At 37.7% G+C, this 22,317-nt stretch overlaps 1 protein-coding gene across 1 annotated transcript in view; it reads left to right on the plus strand.

The window, feature by feature from the left end:
* ctdp1 (CTD (carboxy-terminal domain, RNA polymerase II, polypeptide A) phosphatase, subunit 1) overlaps window positions 1-22,317 on the plus strand; it is a 120,950-nt gene that overhangs the window by 69,012 nt on the left and 29,621 nt on the right. The window contains exon 12 of the mRNA XM_042745228.1: window positions 10,311-10,528. Coding sequence (XP_042601162.1) covers window positions 10,311-10,528 — 218 coding nt within the window. The remainder of the gene's footprint in view (window positions 1-10,310; window positions 10,529-22,317) is intronic.

Consider the following 22,317-nt stretch of genomic DNA (forward strand, 5'->3'; position numbering starts at 1 on the left):
GGAGTCATAGGAACCTTCTGAGATATTACAAAATCTGTGCTGTATATTTCACTGAAGCTGTAATGAATAATTCATCTGTGCGGTGATGGGCCGTACAGTAAGGCAGCTCGACTGCAGCCTTGAGGTGACTTTTAACATTTGGGGTTAGGGAACTTTACATAGCATCACTGAATTCATGCAATATCTTTTACCTTATAGGTTATGAATAATGGAATGTGCCCAAATGCTTTTTCCTTCCCGGCGGCTCCCAGTCGCCCTTCATGTTTTCACCCAGACAGCTGCTACATTATGAAAAGTTCCTTTCCAAATTAGTGGGCGTTGACTGTTATTTGGACGCAAGGTTTTGGCAGGAAAATCTGCATGGCCTCCCACCTGACACTTTGCACAGCATTTATTTTAAGCCTTTATGGCCTCGTGTGCTGGGCAAAAAAATTATTCTCTAATTTGTTTTCTGCAAGATATGTGCATATGGGAATAAGGGTAGTCATGCGCAATTCTTCACCTCGAGTTTTGGAAATTTTAAAATTGTGCTCCCATACCAGACTCCCTTGTGACTCTCATCCAGACCTTATTCAGAGTCAAACTCAACTGGACTGGAAGAATTTTGATGGTATAAAAACATGCTTACAAGGTGGTCTCGCGCTTTCTCCATATTTGACAAGCTTTCATGGTACTCTCACAAGCACAGACACAACTGTGAGGCATAAAAGCACCAATTACAGCATAAAAGGACAATCCTCATATGCCCAAGAAGAGGTTGTCACTGTTCTGATCCACCTATCAGTGTCATGCTCCAGCCTGCCTTCACTCATGAACAAAAGCCTGAGATACCTGCACTCCCCCACCTGCGGAAGCAGTTCATCCAAAGTGGGGAGTCCACCTTTAACAGTGAGATTCTAGACCTCAGATTTAGAGGTGTTGACCCTCTTTCCCACCACTTCACACTCAGCCACAAACCACCCCGCTTTTATCATGACTGGGTCGTGGTGCCAGTAGGCTAAGCAGGGCCGTCTACATGCCCTTTTTCCCGGCAACTTCCTCCAGCTCATCCTGGGGTATCCCAAGGTGTTCCCAGGCCAGCTAAGACATGTAATCCATTCAGTGCATTCTGGGTCTGCTCTGGGGTCTCTTCTCAGTTCAGTACAAACTTCAACTTAGTCTTTTTGACACTGAGCGGTTGTTGTCCCAGTCCCTCCTAGCCTCCTAGCCCAGACACCCTGTGGAGAAAACTCTTTCAGCCACTTATACCAAACATTTCATTCTTTTGGTCTCTACCTGAAGCTCATGAACATAGGTGAGGCTACACCAAATGGTGAATTGCGAGCTTCGCCCTCAGTCTGGGCTCCACCATGCTTTACCACAATGGTGTGGTACAATGACTGGCTTTATGTTGTCACCATACTGATCCACCTATCAATGTTATGCTCCCGCCTCCCCTGAGCAAAAGCCTGAGATACTTGAACTCCTCCTGCCACAGCCATTTCACCCTGTAGCCCAAAACTGGTTGCCCACTTAAGCTAAGCAGGGTTGAGCCTAGTCCTGGATGAGAGACCTCCTGGGGAAAACTAGGTTGCAGTTGGAAGAGGTGTCAGTGGGACCAGCAGGGGGTGCTTACCCTGCAGTCTGTGTGGGTCCTAATGCCCCAGTGTAGTGACGGGGACACTATACTGAAACGAAAAAAAAAGCACCATCCTTCAGACAAGGCGTTAAACCGAGGTCCTGACTTTCTGTGGTCACTAAAAATCCCATGGCACTTATCATAAAGAGCAGAGGTTTAACCCCCAGGGTCCTGGCCAAATTTCGTCCTCCTGCCCTTGTCAATCATGGCTTTCTAATAATCCCCATCCATTGTGTGTGGTGAGCACACTGGCACCGTTGTACTGTGGCTGCCGTCGCATCATCCAAGTGGATTCTGCACACTGGTGGTGCTTGAGGAGAATCTCCCTCATATGATTGTAAAGTGTTTTGGGTGTACAGCTATACCCAATAAAAATTCATTTATTCATTCATGCATTCACTTTTTCATTTATTCACTCACTCACTTACTCACTCACTTGGAGAAGCAAGTTGCTCCCTATTCAAAGTCCATCTTTTACAGCTGAGAATCATGGCCTCGGGTTTAGAGGTGCTGACCCTCATCCCCACTACTTCACGCTCAGACACCAAACGTTGGGTTACAGCCCGACAGCGCAACATGGTGCAAATGCATTAATTACTAGTCTATTTTATACCTTAACTTCAGTTTTATGGCAGTGCTTTGCCATGGCCATATCCGAGCAAGGCCTTTGAGTATGATGTCCATTGAAAGCACAGGAGCAATATTTAACTCTATCAACTTTTCTCCAGCCTATGTCTGCATGGAGCTGTAGTGCTGCTGGTGGCTTTCTAAAGCAGCCGCCTTAAACTTTAAAAAGTCACAGACAGCATGTAATGCATTTACCCAGCAAGAGTGATGAGACATGTACTTGAATTACTTTTTTTAATATATCAGTGCTTGACTCCTCACTGAGCTGAGAATGAGAAAGACAAACCCACAGTATGCCTGAGAACCTTCTGTTGCCTGGTCTTCATATTAGTGTACGTAAAAGATGTCGACATCCACAGTAATTATAAAGTGATTTGTAAATGTAATTTTAAAGTAATTTTTGATAGAAAATTTGGCATTTCTTCTGGCAACTTTATCCTTTTTTTACTTAACACTAAGCCTTGTGCAACACAGTTTATTTATTTTACCGTATGAACTGGCACATAGTGTAATTAAAAAATGTAGTTTGTATGGTAATCCAAGTCTATCTTACAGAGTGTCTCAATGTGTAAGATTTTAATAATTAAGAATGTTTCCACTGGAAATTCACTGTTGACTTTAATGTAGGTATATATTTTTAGTCGGCTTTTCTGTACCAAGATCATCAGGGCAACTGCTGTTCCTTCACTTTGAGAAATTTTATCAAAGCAGGGAAGACATGTAATATAAGTGCTGCTTTTAACTTGACAGATCTGTGTTCGATTGCACTCTTGTCGAAAATCCAGTGTCTGAAAGTAAATTTTGAAGTATTAAAAATCCTCCCTTGGCGAGCAATGAGTCGCCATCACTTTCCCAATATCTCTCTGCCTGTCAGTAAATTGGGGGCTTGCTGAGTCTCTGCTTTTATTAACTTGGGAATGACACTGTCAGTTTTTGTTTCATGGCCCATACAGAGTAAAAGGCTTTGTCTCACATATAAGGCTCCTTAGCAGGGACACATAATGATTTCACTGAAATTCAAAATCATTTTGACTGAAAAATGTCTGTTGTTAAGCTGACAAGCCAAAGGTTGAAGCTGCAACCACTCTGACACTGAAAACATGCTCAACTTTGCTCTGTTTTCTCAATGATTTTACTTCTGTTAATGTGGCCATGGCTTGCCGGAGTTTGCAAAGTCATGAGCGAAAGTGGAAGTATGTGCATTGTAAGATTATTTGTTCATATTCGTATAATGAGTTTTTATCAAAGGCTATGACCTTATAGAGTCATGCATCTTAGTGTAACTATACAGTGATGAAACGTTTTAATAAAACATTTCCAAATATGTGGGTGCCTCTCCTAAGTATGTGCTGGTAATGGTGGGCTGTCAGCCCTAGAGCCAGTGTTTGCTTTCAAGGGTTCATTTGGGTTGGCTGTGCCCCATTGATAAATCCATATCTTCCATGTAATGTGTGCTTTTTTAATGACCAATTCAGGTTGTATGATTGAGTCCATATGTGTTTGCACAGCTTCACATTCACATTGGACCTCAGTAATGAGAAACCATTTGCCTTACCGCTATTTAGAGGGAACCACAGTGCATTTATACCACATGTCTTGCCGTTGTGCGGCCGGTAAAGCTGATGATTGTGCATCTGTGTGACAGTGCTTTTGGGGAATTGTCTCTCTCTTTGCTCCATCTGTTTGCCCTTATCAGTTTCCTCGCTTATCTAATTATGTCTGTGCATTACAGAAGCACTAGGTCACTTTAGAGGTGCTGATATTATAATATAATTATTGTCCCATTTGGTCACTGGATTTTGATTTGCATGAATGCTATTGTTTTCAGTGGATGGGGACTGTGATTGACTTGTTTACTAGCAAGAAGTAGGACTGTCACAGTATCAGCTTTTTACCACGTAATGTGCGGCAGTAGTAATCTTGTTGCAATCATTTGAATTTTTTTAATGTAGGCTATTTATTTATTTTTTGTTTATAATGTGTAAGAACCAGCATTTAGGGAAAACACCGCCACCTACAGTGTTGGAGCGTATCATATTATCATATGTGTAGCATTAACATGATATTAGCATTTCATTTTTTTAAATATCACCATTAATAACATTTTTGTTCCAATATATTGAAACTCTCATTCCAAGGTGCCATTCAAACACACTGCTTTGACTGCTGTTTGACTGCTAGGATATTAAATAATATCAGTTTAGTTGAAGATTGCTTTGAATGATTAAAATGATATAATCAAATTCCATCGTACATTGTTTTCCCATTGAATAGCTTGCGTCACACAAATATAAATTGGTGGCAATTACTATTTCATGTTGACTTAAAACAGATTTATACGTATTTATACCAGACATTGGACATACAGTTCTCTAGTTTGACCTAAATATTAATGAACTATATCTGTAATTTTTTACAAGTAATCAGCATTTATTAGTGAAGTATTAGTGAACAGTGCAATAATGTTGCTGTTGACCTTTCGTCTGATGCTAAAGGCGGAGTTAATGGGTCCTTCAGCATTAGAACTTGCCTTAAAGTATGACTTTAATTCACTTCTTAGATTCGCTATGGTGCCGTTCATAATTGCATCCCATGGGTGCCTGGGGATTGTTCCATCTACTAAGATGCTTCTAGATAGCACTCCTCACAAACAGTCTACTTTTAATTAAATGTTTCCCCCTCATTACGCTTATCTGTCAGATTAAACTGGAAAAAGTTCTATGGGGCTATTTTTTAAGCACCCTTCCTTGAGCTCATTTATAACCTGTGTACATGGCTTTGGCATATTTTCTGCAGGCTGATTCAGAGGCTCCATTCACTGTAATAATAAGCAGAAGGGAAAAAATGGTGTGTGTGATTGCTATTCCCAAGAGGAGGAGAGAGCAATTACACTGGGCCAGTAGAGAGATCAGTCGTATGTGAAGCTGCTGATCATTTTTGCCAGTGCCTGTCTAACGGCTCTTGCTAAGAATAATTGGGGTGATCTGAGCCCCCGGTTTTACTTTATAAAAGCACTAACATGTATACGTGAAAGTCCAGACCAGGTTTTTTTTTGCATTTCTTGTGTAACGGCTCTTGCTGGGCTGGAAACGTACGTACGCCAGTTCCCACGCAAAGGTTGTGATCTATAAAAAAACAAACTTGACGGGAGAATGTGCGCACCTTTAAGCAAACTTTGAGCCGTGCGTACGCACATTCTGGAGACAAAGGGAATTGGCGACACCGATGGTGAGGTCGTGAACTGAAGTTAGATTGTAGAAAATAAATGTGAGAAGAACGATTATAAGAATGAATGACATTTAATTTTCACTCCATTTCATACGTTATATCCACATTATCATGAAGATTAAATCCAACAGTGTTATTTGTGCCGATTGGTTTTTAGGCTATATACATCTAGTAAAATCCAAACGTAATTCAAAATGTATTAAAAGTAAAAATAAAATAATAATCAGCGCTGCCTTACAGTCACATTGTCCACAACGGGAGCACAGGAGGACATGGCGCGATACATGTGATAGCCTACAGAATAGCATGAAATACCCTTTTATTAGAGAACTGCAGAACACAGTGTAAAAAGGAAATATTTTCCTTAATGTACATAGCCTATATCATAAAATGTCAAAGTCTGCAAATACAGTCATGAAGCACAATCGCTACTCATCATCGGTCCTAAGCTATTACTTTGTTCATTACAAAACCGTCAAGAAGCATGTGTTCACTATAACATTTTCGTCTTAAATTTTCGCCCACAAATTAATTAAGTGATTTTGTCAAGGTGTTAACGATCAGTCTATTTGCTAGAAACATATAAATTCTCCGGTGACCCGGGTATGTAATGCTTCATGATGGCACTCCTGGCACTGTTGGAGGATTACGCTAATGGCAGAATAAGGAGAGAACGAGTTTTCAGGGACCATGATGATTTCCTGGCCCATGATGATGACTGTCTAATAAGCCGATTTAGATTCCCTAGAGCTGTGCTCTTGGATCTATGTGCTGAATTGGGTCCAGTATTAGAGAGGGCAACACGCCGGAACCATGCCATCCCAGTCCAAATACAAGTCCTCACCACTCTGGGGTTCTTGGCAACCGGCTGTTTCCAGCGGGAATTGGCAGGACAGGTAAATTAATAATATAAAAAAACTATAAGTAATCATCAAATTTGTCTCTAAGACCTTTTTGTATATGAAATAATTCTATTGGAATCTATCATCTCACCCTATAGGTCTGGTATATCACAGCCGTCCCTGAGTGCCATAATATCTGTCGTTTTAAATGGTATACTTAATATGGTTAGTCGATACATCAGGTTCCCCTACACTGTGCGAGAACAGGCCGAAATTAAAACGCAATTTGCAGCAATGTCTGGTTTCCCAAATGTAATCGGCGCAATTGACTGCACTCATGTTGCTATAAGGGCACCATCTGAAAATGAATTTGCTTATGTTAATAGAAAGCATGTGCATTCTATTAATGTGCAAATCATATGTGACTCCAACATGACCCTCACAAACATTGTGGCACGCTGGCCTGGTTCAACACATGATTCCTTTATCTTGACACATAGCAGTGTAGGGAACAGACTAAATGCAGGCGCAGTACGTGATGGCTGGCTTCTTGGTGAGTTTAACAATATTAAAAAAGTAGAAACCGTAACAATTGTTTTTAATATAATTATAACCTGCAGGCGACAGTGGCTACCCCCTGAGACGCTGGCTCCTCACCCCATTTTTAAACCCGCAGAGCGCAGAGGAAACTCATTATAACGAGGTCCACTCTCGTGCCCGCGCAGTTGTGGAGCGTGCCATCGGCATCCTGAAATGCAGATGGCGTGCTCTGGATGCCTCGGGTGGCAGACTTTTTATACCATCCAGCAAAAGTGTGCAAGATTGTCAGGGCGTGTGGTGTTTTGCACAATATAGCACTGAGAAACGGTATTCCTCTCCCTCCTGATCTCCTCTCTACCCCAGCATTACGACCCCGAGCCACAGCCCCCTGGCCCGACAAGAGGGATATCAACGAGGTGCAAGAATCCGTGAGGATGTCATGCGGCGTTTGTAAAGAAAGAGAAAAAACTCAAGGTTCATGTTTTTAACTGCATCTTTTAATGATTGTGCAATTTCTTGCATCACGTCTCTCATCTGCCGTAGCTCATCTGCAACCCCGTTGACAGCGTTTATTGTCTCTCGCTGTAACTGCAGGACTGCGTCAGTGAGTACCCGACCACTTTTGGACGTGCCAGACGCAGAAGGGGCACTGCTTTGAGCCGGACGCTGTGCATCTGCATCTGAGAACCCCTCACCCTGAACCTCCTGTTCATTTACAGCTTCAGACTCCGGAAGGACTGGAGGACAAACAATTGGCAACATTTATCCATTTATCACCCCACACACTCAAATGTACAGCGTTAATGATTAAAAATCGGTTTAACCTTGCTCCTCTGTGGTTTCAGTCACGTCAGTGTCTCCCTCCTTTTCCGACACAATACCACACACGCTGACCTCCCAATTATAGCCGCGATTTTGCTGTCCACTGATGTGAGATCAGCTGTACATGGGCCCCCACCAGTTGCAGCCACGCTCTGGCGGTGGGAGGACAGTTTTCTCTTTGCCTCCACCTTGAATGAATGAGAATCTTTATTTCACATATTTTGCATACTGTAAGCACATGTAAATAAAACTTTTTGAAAATCAATATTGCTATTTATATAGGTATATAGCCTAATAAAACACAAATGTAATATGTTGGTAAAAAAAAAATTTGTATACCTTCAGGTCGGACCATTTTTTCTTTAATTCTGCAACTGTCCGTTCTGTCCCACTGACACAATTGACGGCAGAAGCAATACTTTGCCACTCGCACTGCTTCTTTTTATTAGTGACCCCACTGCTGTGGCCACCAAATAACACAGTTTTCCGAGCCTCCACCTCCCCTACAAGTGTTTCAATCTCAGTATCTGAGAAATTAAGTTTTTTTCCTCTTTTCTCACCTGTCGCCATTATTAAAATTAGGCTAACAGAAATGCACGTTTTCACTTTCTTGGATTAATTAATTGGCGGGTCGCATGCCAGTTTTCCAGGTATATATGGGATTCCACTCTCATTTACATGCTGATCAGCAATCATGAGGTGATTTGCATTGACTATTTATGGTTAAAAATGGGCGTGTACAGGGCGGGATATGAGGCTGGTTCACGTACGCACATCTGCGGGTGATCTGTGATTTATAAAGGGAACATTGCTTACAGGTGTGCGTACGCACGGTTTTATAAATCGGAATATTTTTTGGCGTACGCCATTTTTGGCTTTTGGGCGCACGTAAACTTTTAGTAAAGATCCTACGCATAGTTTTATAAATGAGACCTTTATAAAAGCACTAACATGTATACGTGAAAGTCACGTTAAAGGGGTCATATCGTGACAAATTGAATTTTTGGGAAGTGTTCAGTGCACTATGAACACACATCGTTGAAAATCGTTTTTTTTTTTTTTTTAAGTTAAGTTGTTAAAATAACTTGCACCAAATTTCTGCATTAGATGTATGCATTATCTCATGATATCACACATTTGCATTTAAAAAATGGTTTTGGGTATTCATAACTCTAAGGGTAGATGTTTGAGACTAACTCTCCTAGACTGTTCGAAAATTGGTCATGCCTTGACTTGTCATGTTTGACCCAGAACAATGAAAGTGTAACTTTTTTGTTTAATGAAATAACTCTATTATTTAGTGTAATATAGATATTATTTAGGTCTTAATTTCTCAATTTGACCGTTATTTGTATAGGAAAATAAGCAGTAGAGTAAAATTCTACAAAGTTGAAACAAAAAAAGAAAGTGAAAGTGACGTGACACAACCAAGTATGGTGACCCATACTCGGAATTCGTGCTCTGCATTTAACCCATCCAAAGTGCACACACACAGCAGTGAACACACACACACACCGTGGACATACACCCAGAGCAGTGGGCAGCCATTTATGCTGTGGCACCCGGGGAGCAGTTGGGGTTTCGGTGCCTTGCTCAAGGGCACCTCAGTCGTGGTATTGAGGGTGGCAAGAGCACTGTACATTCACTCCCCCATGACTTCCCCATATATAAAAATATAAAATATGAAAATCTATCTTGTATTTGGATAAGATTTCTGCCATCTGGTTAAAAAAAAAAAAATGGAATTCTTGATTTTATGCATACAATATTTGAATATTTATTATGACAATATCAAACTATTATTTGCCAGAGCTTTGCATTTTTTAAAAATCATTTTAAAGTGTAATTTTTGCAGTAATTTATGCAGCCATAGACCCTTCATTTCAAACTCTCTCTGAGTAAAGGGGTGTGAATCTTTTGCATTTTGTATGTTTTACAGTTTACATCCTTTATTTTTGTGAGCGTTTGTTCAGCAATCTGACTTGTGTATTTTATTCTACAAATATTTAAGAAAATGCTGTTTTTCCGATTCATTTCCTGTGGCCGATAAGTTTTGTCTGCGAACAGCAAGGTGTCTTTTTTATGACTCCTTGGGCTCATTGAGTTTATTTATTTATTTATTTTTATTTTATTTTATTTCAAGTCATTAAGTTTTTAACCACTCTGTCTGAACCACTCAGGAAACCATTTTTATTAAATAAACAAGTGACATCGGTCAAAAATGACCAAACACAGGTTAAATATGAGAAACCACAAATTAAACTTAATGTAACTCCTTACAAATGGTCCCAATTATGAAAAAGTGTCCTTTTTTTCTCTACTTCATATTCCAGCACGGGTTGTTCCTCTTAAAATGTTGTAAGGCTTTACAAAGAGGCTTTTATTTAAAAAAAATGTTGCATTGCACATGCAAAGAGGCTTTTTAACATAGAAGCCTTAAAGCTTTGTAAGCAATAAAAACAGCCTATTTATTTCAACGTTGAAGTGAAAATGTTGAACTAAATTACGACTTTTTGGCAGTCTTTGGAACTCGGGAGGAGAGCATTAAATAAATAATAAATATATAACAATTTGACATGTACAAACAGAACTTGACAGATCCTTTAATTGTACGTTGAACTCTTTTGGGGCAGGTGGATGACATCCTTGGGGAAGAGAGTGACAATGAAAGCGAGGGAAAAGGGAAAGAGGAGAGGATGGAGGTAGAGGAGGAGGACGAGGAAGAACAGCCCCACATGAGCAAGCAGAAGGCCCCAGCATCAGATCACGTTCCGCCACTGGCCACTGTTGTTGAGGAAGCAGCCCAAACGTCGACCAGAGAAGAAGTCTGTGTAGCGGGGAATGCGCCAAGGTATTAAACCCCCAGTGCCAGTAAAGGGAATTTTTTTTGTTGAAACTTGAAAATTTAATAAATTTTATTATGGCATTCATGTAACCTATAATGCTCATGAAGTGCTTTACCGATAAAATAGAGCTCAGTGATTGAGCTTTAAATCTCTTGCTTCAGTGGCGTAAGTGTTGATTAGTGACACACTGCTTTGCCCAATTTTTCAGCAGGTCCTTGTACTTCCAAATTGGCCACTGTCTTTGGCAAATAACATTACCAGTTGCCATGGCAATGTCTGGAATTATAGATCTAGCAGAAGGTGAGGTCAAGTCCTCTTACATCTTCCTGTCCAAGCACAAATGCCCCACCCGCTGCCCAGACTTCTGTCTGACACTGGCGTAGTCGGCAGGATGTTGTCAGATCAGCGTGTGTGAGGAGCTGCTTTCTGGGCTGGCCCGCTCTTGTCTGGAGCAGCTAAACGGACAGGAAGGCACGCTAGACTTTTATCATATGGCGCATACTGCGCCCATTTTCCACCAGAAAATTAGACCCGTCCCACTTTATCTAGTTTCTCTGCTTCCCAGCAGTCATTAGCAATGACTCAGAGCCCATAGTGCTGTATCCACTGCCTGTGCCTACTGAATGAATGCATTATCTTAATTGTTAGGAGTTCAGAGCGGTGAACAATGAGATGAGTGGAAGAGAAATAGAAGTTATTTGAGTGTCTCAAATTGTCTATTTGGCTCTAGAAGGACCTGCATCTAGTGATTACAGCTTCTCAGAACATCCTGGTTTTCTCATCTGTTATTCTCTTCATGTTCTTCCTTTTTATCATTTCCACACTTTTTTGTCATTTTCTCAAGTTGGTGAAATCAGAGGATGGTAAAGGTTTTTGCACTCATTTCGTTCTTGATAACAAACCCATGTTTTACTTTGAAGTTGTAATTTTTTCAACATCTGAAGTCAGATTGTACAGGTCAAAATAATCTCTTTTGAGGTAGAACTTGGATTTTTGGAAGAGTTTGCAAGGTGTGAGGCATCATTTTCGCAACATAGTTACTTTGCGGTGCATTTGTGAGTTATGCTTTGAAGGCAGATACTTTAGAGTTGGTTGTTGTGAGCATAACAATGGAAATTTATGCCAAATTTATGAAAAATGTAATCTAAAGTTAAAGGATGAGTAATAAACAGAAGAGGTCCTAAAACTGAGCCTTGAGGCATGCCAGTATTAATCGAACATGGATTGTGATATATCGTGACATCCCTAATTAGATTTTTTTTTATTATTATAAATCACATGGAATGAACATGTAACAGCTTTACAGAATGAACAGACAGCCCTAAAGCTGCCATTATAAACCTTTCCCCCCTTTCATCCTTCATCTCTAACTGTTTTTTGCGTCATGTCAGTGGCCTTGATTTAAAATGATGACTAATGTGCATAAAGATTAAATGTAAATCATTTAAATCTGTTAACAGCACATCCTGATGTGCAAATGTGTAATATGTATGTTCATTTGGATGGAAATTAAACACTAAACGACAGCAGCTCTTTCACTATTAGCAAAGCTCTTCTCTCTGTTATGCATATATTGTGTAAAGGGGTGATAGCATTTGTGTGTAACATCCTCCTACTCAAAATAATTTAGTCTTGTCTTTGCCATAATTACATCGGCTCTTCAGCAGCACCTCATACATATAATTCCCTCTTCTTTAACCACTTTAAGCAAAGAGTTTCAACTCAGAAAGAGAGCATTTACTTTTCCTTCATTGGCCATTAGTTTCACTTGGGAGCAAAAAAAAGTTTGTCAGACCACAGTGTACCAAGTTCACATTGTCTGCTGTTAATTTTTTGCAGTAATAAGTATACCTTGAGTAGCTCCACCCTCCCATTCAGAGTTTAAAATTCTCATGACCATATGAATTCGGTTGCAGTCCAACTTTGCATTCTTTTATAGATTTAAAGGGAAAGTTCACCCAAAAACAACTGTCACCATTTATCCACCCTTATGTCATTTCAAACCAGCATGACTTTTAGTTGTTTTCTGTGGAACACAAATGGAGATGTTCACACTACATTTTTCCATAATTAAATGAAAATTATGTCATCTATACCCTCAAGTTGTTCCAAACTTATATGTCGTTCTTACTTCTGTGAAACATAAAACAAGATATTTTGAAGAATCTTAGTAACCGAACAGTTGATGGTCCCTATTGAATCGTATGGGGAAGAAAATACTGTGTAAGTCAATAGGAACTGCCAACTGTTTGTTTAACAACATTTTTCAAAATATCTGCTTTTATGTTTAGCAGATTAAAGAAATTCATACAGGTTTGGAACATCATGAGTGTGAGTAAATAAAGACAGAATTTTCATTTTTGGGTGAACTATCCCTTAAAAGTAAACAGCTTTATATTTCAGTCATGCTTGTGTTACAGTATGTATGTCTGTCTTCTGTGTGTCTTTGTGCGTTGTTCATCTTTTCAGAGTTTTTGCTGCACTGTGTCATGAATAATCATGTTTTTCGGTGGCAGAATTCCAGCCTGTCTTTGTCTCAGCAATAGTTCCAGTGGTAATCATCTAGCGTCATACTGATGAAGCGATAACATCTGTCCGTCTGGTAGACCGCAGTAATGAACTGGCCTTTGCCATGTTCGGCAAATACTGAAGTTATTGCCAAACGAATATAAGGTCATCCAATGGTCACAAGCACGCCTCCTGTTGTCTTTCTGAATGGCCCAGCAGTCTCGACTCGAGCAACTGTGTTACTGGCAGAGAAAATGCTCTGTGATTATGGAAGAGCCACCGGCAGCGGCAGGCTTTGAATAATAGAGATGGGCAAAACCGCTTATCTCAAACACAGAGCACACCTGACACAGATTCCTCTGCCCGCCGGCCAAAGGTTAGCTTCCGTAAATAGCGCCTTTTCCCGCCAAGGCGAGCGGCACTTTTGAAGATAATCAAATCCTGTTTATGAATTATTTATTCTCAGAATATACCCATAATTTGTGTTTCTTAGCTTTGAGGATTTTTTTCTTTCTGTTTTCAGTTGTTTGGATGAAAATTTTAATATAATTTTTTTTCTTTACTATCCCTTGCCATGTTAAATGTATCTAATCAGAAATTGTTAGTAAATCCAACACCATATAATTTAAATATCTATGCATAAAAGTTCAGTTTTCTTATTCGGCTAATCACAATGCACTGGATAGCTGGCCAATCAGAGCACGATGAGCTTTGTAAAAATGTATGCGTTTCATAAAGGCAGGCAGAGAGGAGCAGCAATAATGTACGGTATGTTGAAAATGTGCTTTTGGAACCATAAACGGCGTAAACAAATTGCATTGCACCAAATACATAAAAAAAAAATGTTATTTTTAGCATAATCATATTACCCCTTTAATCAGTATGGTACATATGCAGTATAACTTCAAAATGAATAATTCCAGGCACTTCTTTTGCAACCAACTGATGGCTGGGAAAGGAAATTAAGTCATGAATGTTGAACAGCTGAACACACCAACAAATAATGATTTTCTATATCATATTCATTCTAGATGGAAGTTTATTTAATCTTTTTTATTATGCAAAAAAGATGAGTCATTGATATTTGTAACTGATGAGCTGTTGCTATTCCTGCTTTCCCAGAAAACAAAAACAGTAAATTAAAAAAAAAAAAATCTCAAAGTGTTATGCAGCCTCATGATTTTCTGATATGTTGTTAGTCATCATCTTTTAATTCCAGTATTCTGAACTCTGTTAGAGAAACACAGAGTGCACAGATAAGCCGATAGAGAAGGAGAAGGTCCATTGGTTGAGGACAGGATAATGTCACTTGAAGCTTAACACTTCATCCACCTCTGTGCTCTCCTTCACATCTCCTCATCCTCCTCTGTATCTTCAGAGCTCCTGTAATTGCAGTCAGTCTCCGCTCAATGTCCTGTGCGGTTGAGATGATTTGATTTACGTCATTGGCGGATGTACTGTAGAGTCAAGAAGGTTTGGCCGTTGATTTGTTGGGCTCACTGCTGATCAGTGTGTGGGCACTGAAGCCATTGCTTATATGCTTGTCATTACCGTATCACCAGACAAAGACATGAATGGCGTAATTGAACTATAAACAGTACACAGCAGCAGCTGTAACGCAGGCTGACTCATGTCAAGTTTGAGCTCAAGTACTATAAACTGCAAAAGTCAATAATAACACTGCATGTGGTCTTGTTTTCATGAAAACTTCATTTCCTTTTTCATTTACTGCATTCTCTCTGCCAACTTAGAATTTTTTTCTGATGACCTAAAGTTTTGCACATAAACAGTAAATACAGTCTCCATTGTTTTAACTGGTAGAGAAAATTTAGTTTGCCATTATTTTTATTTTACATGGTCGATATCAAACAATATTACAGTACACATGTTTATGGAAATATGATTAAAAACCCAGGAAAAATAATGGTCCTTATGAAAATTTCCAAAGCAGTGGTACACTTATTAATGTTTTTTCAATTTAAATCATTGTGTACACTGCAATGAAACAGCTTTATAAATAAATAATACTGTACAGTATTATGTTTTATTACAAGAACACTGTTTATATACAGTGTATAACCATTCAAAAGTTTGTGGTCAGCAAGTTTTTCTTTTTTTTGTAAGAAATTACTTTTATTCAGCAAGAGTGCATTTAACGGACCAAAAGTTGACAGTATAGGCATGTATGATGTCAAAGAAATGCTGTTCTTTTGAACTTTGTTTTCTTCAAAAAGTCCTGAATTAAATGCATCACAGTTTCCACAAAAATATGAAGCAGTACAGGATAGGTTTTGGATAGGTTTTCTATGCACCGAAAACCTTCATTTTATTGCTTCGTTTTTAAAAATGGACAATAACTTGCAGTTGATTCTGTAATTGCTCAGAGTTTATTCAGTCAAGAATTCATCAAACTAATTCAAATCAGAATTTTTTTTTTAACTGAATTTCCAGCTAATATAGTGATATAATATACAGCTCACCAACCTACCAGTATTTACAGAAAAATCTGTTGCTGATTCCAGTTCAGTGTCTTTTATCTGTTCAGAGTGAAATATAAATACATGGTCAAAATAAATGGATAATTAAATGTTCTACTCTAGGTTTTTTAATTATTATTACAGATTTTATTATTATGAATTATGAAGTTGTTATTTGATAATTAAATTTGAGTTAATGATTTAGTTGAAATCCATGAAAAAAAATGTATTGCCTACAGAAAAATCTTCTGTTAAAGCTGAGTTGCCGGTAGGTTTGAGTGCGTTTTAGATGTTAAGTGCATGCTGGATTGATTTAACAGCTGATGTTTTGAAGGTCACATCACCTTCAGCTGTCAGTCATGTGACAGTTGTTGAGTTCAGTTATGATGTCTTCATTTTTCACACTGTCTGTACACACAGCCACTCTATGTTTCTATAGCAGCGCTGTTTCCTGCCTCTTCCTCTCCGATACTGTCAGACTCATGTTGTTTGTGATATTTAAACACATACTGGCTTCCGATTTTATCCTCTCTCATGCTGTCTGACATCCGTGTAATTTAATGCAGCTAATATAATTTTGGTTTCCTCCGTCTGTCTGTAGAGGGAAGTATTGAAGTGCTGTAAATCACGTTTCTCAAACACTTCTTCAACACGTTTTTATTTCTGTCCATTGCTTGCTTGTTTTTTTTACTCTCAAGTCTGAATGCCACTGCATTGACCAATACAAGATGAGACACTGAGGGTGTCAAATACAACAAAATCATGCAAGAAATGAATTGTTACTGGTTGTAATTAAGTTTTAAATTAATTAACATTAGTTTTAATGTTGTTTGCAAGCATTTCATGTTTATGAGGAATAGTGATAAAGCTGATTAGAAAATATTCATTTAACTAGTTTATGCTGCATTTCCAGCCCTCCAAAGAGACAGATATCTCCTGTAGAGTTAAATGTGTGTATCTCCATGCCTCAGGCTTTGCCCGCATTCACAAACCCGAAGGGCAATAATAGATTTGGCTTAAAAGACTTTTGTAGGTCCCAGTTTGCATGCTTCTTAATTAGCATGATTAGACAAAGTCCTCCCTCATACATTCTCCCAGTTGTTGTGCTCTGAAATCTCATCTCTCTTGTATATTAGCCATCTAATCTTTTTCCCCTGTAATCTGCCGCTTTTATTATCTAAAGCAGTTTTGAGCAAACCTCCAATTACTCCACATTAAATGCTCTTTTTATCATCTTTGGAGTCGTTATAATCCTTGCACTGCATGTGTGTCCTGCAGGATTGCGGAGATCAGGACGTTGCAGAGGCTCTGAGGGTTTTATATTAAGTTCTTACTACCGTGAAGGCTTTTTCTTGAGAGATACAAGTTCATGCAGTTTTTTATTGTTGCACAAGCTTGTAATGTGCAAATCAATACCTCTCGACCATGCCTCAAAGGGTCAGGCGTTCAGATGCAATCTACAGAAAAATGTCAATTTCAGCAAGAGATTTTTTTATATATATATATATATATATATATATATATATATACAGAAAAAAAAGATGTGAAGTGGTAGCCTGTGCAGAACTTACTGTCTTAATGCTAGTGTTGTTGGCAGTTACCAGTATGCTAGAATGAATGAGTGATGCTTCGAAATTACGGCAACTGAATATAATGATTTAAATTTAATTTTAGTCAGAAATTTAGTTTTGGGGGGTTGAAATTATTGACTGAAACAGTGACGTTTAATTTTCATTTTTTGGCTGCGTCAGTGTCTATTTCATGCACGCAACATGGATAAACTATAACGGGTAAAATGTCAGCTGTGTGTATCCATTTCTTGTTTGTAATCAACATTCATTTTATTGAATCAAAATTTCTTAGTCAATGCTGTTTTCAGTTGATGCATGAATAAAACTTCACTAAATATTATTTGTAGTGTGCCTGCCAACCAATAATTGTGATAAGCTTTGTGCTTTGTTAGTTTTTTTTGATATGAAACAAACTGAGGTTTCAAATTCTGTCAGTTTTATGAAATTCCTCTTTACTACAAGTTACAGCATGAAATAAACATTAATGAACAACAGAAGGTGTTGAAATAAACATTACAATTTACTGAAATGTATCATGTCTCAGGTAATCGCTCAATCAGTGTTTCAACCACCAAAAGATGCCAATAAAAGTAGCTTCTAAATATAATGCCGTTCAATGTCCATTTAGCTAGAAAAAAAATTGATCAACTTTAGAGAGGAGCATTTTGCTAAATATATATTTATTACATTGTAAATGTTTGTTTCAACAAGGAATTGTAATAGAAACAAAATTATATTGTTTAAAAATCTGATTATAAAAAGCCTTGTGTGCAATTTAATGTTTATATGCAACTTTTTAATGTTAATTTATTAAATATGTCTGATTAATTAATTTATTATTAAATAAACATTAGTATTGGTTTTGTTTTTTGACTACATGAAAACTGAATTTCAGCTGTATTTAAATCTAAATCTTTATGTGCATTACTAATGGCCAGTTTTTAATAGTATCATAATAAAAATATAATTATTATTTTATAGCCATATAAATATATATATTTACAATTTTTAGCCAAATTGTGTAGCCCTTCAAGCAACCACTGAAAGCAACCACTTTATCAGAAAAATCAAGTGATTTTTTTTTCCACCCCAAATAACTAATCCCTATGAGCAATAGCATAATTATACATGCCATAAACACCACTAAAATTAAATATATAGTAAAATTGTAGGGTGAAATAATTCCATAACTGGTAGGAGGCTGAATGCAGGCTGCATGGAGGCTGTCTCAGCAGTGGGGTAATGGTTTAATATGATTAAAGCTTTGTCAAGCTCCTCAGTTTGAAGCCCATAGAGGACATGAAACGAGAGTGACTTCCTCCCACCCCTGCTGAGATAGCAGCATTGTAGTCCTTCACTTCAGAAGAACTTCAACCTGCTTGAAATTGCGAGAAAAGAACACAACAACCAATTTACATTCTTGATCCGGGGTTAATTAGGCCTGTGTTTCTGTCACTCCGCTGAAGAAAGTTCTCTGGCCTATGACAGATGACCTGTTTTAACACATAAAGTTAAACAACAAATTCTACATTTAAAAAGGAACAGAGCCCAGAGCAATCTACAGTCAAAGGGTCCTGATTCCCAGATATGCTCCTGAATCCTGCTAGCATTTAGAAGTGAAGACATTTAGAGAAAATAATGTTTTAAAGCTCTCCATGAGAGGAGAAAAGGAGAGAGAGATAGAGCTGTGAGTGAGGATTTAGGGAGGAAAACCCACTCATTCATTGTTCACTACGTCATGTGAGCTAATTGTCAGAATGATCATTTAGTACTGTTTTGTCTAAATACACAATGCTACAAGTGAATTTAGGCATCACAATGTAATGTACTGTATGAAAATGGATATTTATTCCGAGGTTTGTTAAATTAAATTATTTGTGTTATTAAAAATTAATTAGTTGAGTAGTAGATGAAAGCAGAGGTAATTTACATGTAAAAAGGGAAATACACAATTAAATATCCAATATCAGCCAGTAACTGATATGCTACTGATATATTATGCATCCATGATATGTAGATTATGTCAGATGTTTCATTTTTATTTATAGAAAAGAAGATCGGGGTCAGATTGATTGATCAATTTATAGTTTTTTTCAACATGGATGCATGAAATTGATGAAAAATGACAGTAAAGACATTTATAACATGAACTAAAACTAAAATAATGTTTTTTAAATAAAAAAAAACTTAAAATGAAAACAAATTTAACTAAGAATGAAAACTGAAAATAATAAAAACAAAATTTAGTTTACATTATTAGTAAGTCAAGTCAGTTTATTTATAAATCACTTTTTTAAGAAACAAGTGTTTTCCAAAGTGCTGTACAAGCATAAATAAGGCAATATCACAAATAGAATAACAAAGTAAAAAATATTATGAAATATTATAGAATATTATAAAAGAAAATAGCAGCTTTCACACAGTGTTAAACGCCATACTGTAAAAGTATGTTTTTAAGATAGACTTAAAAACAGTGTTTGGGCCTTTCTTAGATGTAAACGCAGATTATTCCATAGTCTAGGGCCCGCCACTGCAAACACATGGTCACAAGTAACAATGAATGGTCAGCGGACCTAAGTCCCTTCGACGGAGCATATGTCTGTATTAAGTTTGAGAGATATGTCAGTGCAAGACCATTTAATGATTTAAAAACTAAGATTAAAATCTTAAAATCAATTTCCAAAACAAACAGGAGGCCAAAATATGAGTAATATTTTCCTGCTTTCAGTGTCTTGTTAGCAAACGAGCTGCAATATTCTGAACCATCTGCAGTCTGGTGAGGGAGGCCTGACTAATGCACAGGTACCCCCTGGAGTAAACAATATAACTTCCGTCTTATCCACATTAAATTTTAAAAAATGTACTGCCATCCAGGCTTTAATTTCCTCAAGGCAACACAAAAGGGGCGCTATAGAATTTGGATGTTTTTGTTTCAATGGCAGATATAATTGTGTATCATCTGTATAACAATGAAACAAAATATTAAACTTCCTGAAAATGGATCCTAGAGGAAATATATATAAAGAAAATAGAATAGGCCCCAAAATGGAGCCCTGGGGGACCCCACACAAGAAACACACAGAAGAACTTCTGCCAGACAAATATGATCGAAACCACTCCAACATAGTACCCTTAATGCCGACACAAAGCTCCATATGAGAGATCAAGATGTTATGGTCTACAGTGTCAAATGCAGCTGTGAGATCTAGGAGCATAAGAACAGCATAGTCACCCGAGTCAGTGGCAAGAAGCAGATCATTAAAAACTCTCAATAGGGCTGTCTCTGTGCTGTGTAGGGATTTAAAACCATACTGAAATGCCTCATTGAGACCATGTAAATTTAAAAATGAGTACAGTTGTGTGAATACAACTTTCTCCAGTATCTTGGAGAGAATTGGGAGTTTTGAAATGGGCCTAAAATTTGCATGGACCGATGAATCCAAATTATGTTTTTTTTTTTTTTTAATCACTGGTTCCACAATTGCATGTTTAAACGACTGAGGTACCACTCCCAAGGCAAGTCTGCTATTTAAAATAGATTGAATTTTGGATCCAATAGTTTTAAAAGCCTTTTTAAGAATTTGAGGAGGGATAATGTCCAGTCTACAAGAAGATGGTTTCATCTTACCAATAACCTCCCTTGCAAAAGTGCAAGGGATACAAACTCAAACTGATCAAAGACAGCAGGACACACAGTAGAAACAGATGGAATGTCAATAAAAAAAAAAGTAAAAAGTTTTCACACCCAAGCCGATGACTGAAGGCAGGTAGATTGGGGAGTATTCAAAACAGCATTAATAGTGCTGAACAGAACATATGGCTTATGGGAGTTATTATAGACTTGTTAGACTATTATAGACTTATTATATATTTGAAAGATACTTAGGCCTCGTTTACACTGCAGGTCTTGATGCCCAATTCTGATTTGTTGCCTATATCCAATTTTTTTTTGGCTGTCCGTTTACACGTTCTTTCAATTGTAACCCATATTCGATTCATGTTTACACTTGCTGTACCACCTGAAACATCGCGCATGCCGTTGTTGTCATTTACCGCCTCCACATGTGCTTCCTTGTGAGAATACCGTGACCTGTGCTGACAAAACAAGTCAAAATGAGCAAAAAAAAAAAAAAAAAAAAAAAAAAAAAAACAATTCTCCATTAAAAGACCTTCAAATTTATTTATGATTTGTTGGAATCTGACAAAAAAACGACTGAGTCACACCCATTTTATGTCGATATGTGAAGTCCTCCGTCTTTTCTTATTATCAATTACTATATTTATAATCAAAATACAGATTTTTTTTATTTTATCTTTGCTATTACAAATAAGAACATATCCAAAAAAAAAATCAGTATAATAAATAGCCTAGAAAGAAACAAATAATGCATTACCTTTATCATTTTATATCTAAACTAAAGCATTCATGTACAAAAAACAAATAATCAAATTTAAAAATAACTTGTGTTCTTTACAAATAAATTGATTATTAAAACTACAAAAGCAGTTCAATGAAGTGCAGCGAGTGATTCCCTCTTTTCTTTTGTTATTAGATTAACATATTGTAATGATACAGACGTCCTTTACTGTAATGCACGGATCTAATATAATGTTACACATCGGATGTTTTCCCCCAACAGCTCCCCAAGTGTTCACTTAAGACAGAGAAGATGATGTTTGCGTGAATTCTGAAATACTGTAATTCTGTATATGCGTGTAGGCTATTTATCGGGATCACGCACCATTATATGCACGCACTTCTGATGACAGTCAGCGCGAGCGGAGAAAAAATATCTACTGTAACGTTAATCCTCTCAGAAAATGTACAGATAAAGATAATTTTAGATGTTTAATTACTACCTGGAGCATTTTTCCCTTTTTTGCCTGTAGCTCAAAATAGCCCGTGCAAATTTACACTCATTTTGCTCATTATGCACAGGTCACATATGACATCATTAAACCGCGGAGAAGTACCAAATTATTGTGGTTTTAATGACATACAGACTGCAATGCCTCAGAAAATCTGATCTGCCTGTTTACATGACAGTCTGCTTGTTTACATGACAGTTGATGCTATTAAAGGCATCTGAAAACAGCTCAGCAGTTACAGGGCTAATTGTCCGACAATGACGTGTTGGGACATTCGGTTTAGGGTTATGAGAGACATATTTCAAATAAAACTGGCACGTGGTCAGAAAAAGAGGCAACACAGTCTTCAGTGGTAGAGACCGGTAGACC

The sequence above is a fragment of the Cyprinus carpio genome, chromosome B19, assembly GCF_018340385.1.
Source record: "Cyprinus carpio isolate SPL01 chromosome B19, ASM1834038v1, whole genome shotgun sequence".
Classification (NCBI taxonomy): Eukaryota; Metazoa; Chordata; class Actinopteri; order Cypriniformes; family Cyprinidae; genus Cyprinus; species Cyprinus carpio.